We start from the raw sequence: 3685 nt of genomic DNA, 5'->3' as shown, positions 1-3685 counted from the left end.
TCACAAATAGAATGACAGTTTTCAATATAAGAATTTTACTCTTTACACAGAGAAGATTTTATCTCTTTTCTTCTTCTTCTTCTGTATAAGCAATTCTGCTTGTTCATTGGCGGAATAATATCTCTATGGAAGGTTGTCACTCCATAGTGATATGTGATACTTCTTTTGCCTATTGGTGACGTATCTCTTGGTGACGTATCTCTTGCTATTTTGACGACGCGGGTTTCTTCAATTGTTTCAATTCTCCATTCTTCAATTTACTTTTAATGTCTTTATTTCTCTTTCTATCTCTCAGCGTATTTCCTGCCTTTGCGTTTGTCATTATTGGTCATTATTGGTCTTACTCTGGCTTTATAAATTCTTGACTTCATCTCAGTGTTAATGTGTCTCTTTCGCCATATAGTATTATTAAGGCATTCTGCCAGTCTATTTGATTTTTGTATTTAATCTTCCACTTCTTTGTTCACGTCTCCATAGCTCGATAGTGTAATTTCCAGGTATTTTATTTTCACTGTTGGTTCTTTGCTGACTACCATTGTTTTAGTTTTCTGACATGAGATTGTTATATTAAATTCTTTTGCTCTTATGTTAAATCTGTGGACCAGTCTTTGCAGACTATCTTCTTTAATATTGCGTTGTTTTTTATTCTTTGTCATCTTTCTTTGTTAACGCTTTTGATGATTTCATCCATGATTAAATTGAAGAGCGAAGGGCTCAATGCATCCACTTTTCTTATTTCGCTGTCTATTTCTATAGGTTCTGTAAGTTGTCCATCTATTCTGACTTCTATTTTGTTGTTTTGGTAAATGTTTTCGCTAGTTTTTATAATGTTTAGAGGAACTTCTCTATTATATATAAGAAAAATTATATTTTTAAGTCTTACTCTGTCAAACGCTTTCTTTAGATCAATCAGACACAAAAATGCTGGTCTATAATACTTTAGTGATTTCTCATTAATTTGCTTTATAACGAATCTTTACAGAATCATCTTTACACGATCTTTTACTACGAAAACCCTGTTGTTCATCTGCTAAACTTATTTTCCATTGGTGGTAATTTCTGGTGTTTCCGCTTCTAGCGTCGTTTGTTCTTCCTCTGCATTGAGCTCTTTTAGGTAGTCAATCCACGTATCCTTTTCGATGTATTTTCGTTTTATTGGTTTTTTTACCTTCGATCATTGACCTATTATGAAGCGCCATATTTCCTTTTGCAGACCGTAAAAATTATGTTCCACTTCTTTCAAAAAGCGTTCTCAGTGATCATTTTTTATTTTTCTTACAAGTGCATGTGTTTCGTTTGTAATTGTCTTGTACTTATGGTATGCCTCTTGTGCTTTGGTTGACATGTTTTTCAGGTAAGCTTTTTTCTTTTATTTACATTTTTCCTTTACTTCTATACAAAACCATGGAGTTCTTCGCCTTGGGAACGATTTATTTTTATTTATATGTCTGTCACCAAAATCTTCCTGGGTCGAGGCTAAGATATTAGAGTTAATTTTTGTCCAGCTTCCGTCGACTCCATCACTTTCTGTGATATGTGTTTCTGCTTTTTTCGGTTATTATTTTTCGGAATACGTATCTTGTGGAGTTAACCTGTAAGCTTTTGACTTTTATCTTTGTGGTGTATTCTGGTGTTTTCTTATCACATATATGTGTTTTCATTCGGATTTTGCACAATACCAATTTATGATCGCTTCCGATTTCTGCTGATGTTAGTGCTCTTACATCCAAGATTTGAGAGGAGTGTAACTTTCCATTCGTCAGAATATAATCTATCATAGCTTTTTGTCCTCTGTTCTGTCTATCATACTGTTTTTAAAAGTTTATTTGTATTGTTCTTTGTGAGGGAAAAATTCAAAGGTCCATCTGAAGGTCTCCGTTTTCAATTCTGATATTTTCATTATATCGCTCTTTTATTCCTGGAACTATATCATTGCCAACACAGGCATTAGAATCACCCCTTATGATTATATTTTCATCATTTGGGTTTTCATCTTCATCAGTCTCGTCTATTACAGTCAAAAGGTGTTTTCCTTGTGGTGGTATCTCTGTTGTTCTCTGTTGCATAGATTGCTATTACATTCAGAGGTTTGCATTCAGTTTACCTTTTACACTTACTATTCTTTCAAAGGTATATTTACATTCTTTTACTTGGTGTAAAACTTTTCTAACTTTACTAACAGGGTGACTCCTTTATTGGAACTGGTTTCTTTCGCAACACCACTGTAAATCATCAGAAAAGTCTGAACGAAGATGTAGGTGTTTGTCCTTACACCTTTGTCCTGATGGCTTTGTTTCACGCACCAGTAATAGGTCGCTGGTTTTTTCCCTTGGGGAACAAGGTTTTTCCTTAGGGAAATAGGTTCACTTTATATATATATATTTCTTTGAAGGACCACCCAGAAAACTGAAAATGAAGATTCGAAAAGAACGTTTGAACAGATATATTTAAACAAATACAATGTATTTTAAACGCCGATAACTTGCATATGATACACACTTGTCGGTGATACAATATTGACACGAACTTATTAATATACCGACTGGTTTAAAACACTAATATGCCGCTAGGGCGAGTAGAGCCTGACGCTTCTTCAGTGCTGGAATTTGAACTGATACTGATGTCCACTCTCGCCCCTCAATCACAAACATTCCGAAATCTCCCCCCTGACCCCTCGACGTATTAAAAGATATGTTTATTTTTCAAATACCTTTAACTTTCAAATCATTGATAAAAACTACCTGAATAAGGGTATTTGTCTCAACTTGCGGAATTTTGGAATGCGTCAGAGGGTAATTTGGAAAATACTAATCCTTTCATTGTTACGATTCTATGAAGGTTTTAGAAACTTGTGTAGAAAGTTATTTAAATGCAAGATAACGGCGCTTTACAGATTATTAGTTAGTACAAAGAAATTTTATATATCTAAACTAATATACAGTATGATACAAAAATAAACTAAATAATATGATACAAAAATAGACTAAAAATATTAAGTATTGTTGTTACGCAACATAGTCCCCCCGTTGATGTGACCTACATCTAAATGAGTATGGGGTAAAGGACATACTTTAACAACAGATCTTATAAATGTTCCGTCTTTAGTTCTTAGTTTTACAGTTCTAACCCTGCCGTCTTTACCTGGCAGTGTTTCGATTACTCTTGCCAGTGGCCATTTTAGAGGAGGAGCGTTATCATCGATTAGGAGTACAAGATCATCGACTTTAATGTTTTCTTGGGGCAGAAACCATTTGGGCTTATTTTGGAGGCGATTTAAATAATCCCTAGACCAACATTTCCAGAAATGCTGCTGAATTTTGCTGCATTTCTGCCACAGTGATAAACTATTTTCGGATTTTGTCGAGATATCTTTTTCTGGATAGGAAGTCATGCTGCTTCCAATGAGAAAATGAGCGGGGGTTAGAAAAGAAAAATCATTTGGACTGTCTGACAATGGACAGAGGGGTCGTGAATTTAAAACAGCTTCTATTTGAGCCAAAATAGTGGTTAATTCCTCAAATGTAAAAATATTATTGCCCATCATCCTTACTAAATGATACTTGCAGCTCTTTATAGCTGCTTCCCAAATTCCACCCTGATGTGGAGATCGAGGTGCAATGAACTTCCACTCAATTAATGTTGAGGCTGCGAATTCTTTTATGGTAGGTAGAACATCCGTTTCCAT

General features: G+C 34.7%; 1 protein-coding gene across 1 annotated transcript; it reads right to left on the bottom strand.

The window, feature by feature from the left end:
• Positions 1 to 2992: 2992 nt before the first annotated feature.
• On the bottom strand, positions 2993 to 3685 carry LOC140444366 (uncharacterized). Its single transcript, XM_072536116.1, has one exon. It carries the CDS (start codon positions 3683 to 3685, stop codon positions 2993 to 2995), a length of 693 nt encoding a protein of 230 aa, XP_072392217.1.

Source organism: Diabrotica undecimpunctata, chromosome 6 (genome assembly GCF_040954645.1).
Source record: "Diabrotica undecimpunctata isolate CICGRU chromosome 6, icDiaUnde3, whole genome shotgun sequence".
NCBI lineage: Eukaryota > Metazoa > Arthropoda > Insecta > Coleoptera > Chrysomelidae > Diabrotica > Diabrotica undecimpunctata.
Note: the sequence above shows the minus strand (reverse complement) of the source record. Positions and strands in the feature narration are given on the sequence as shown.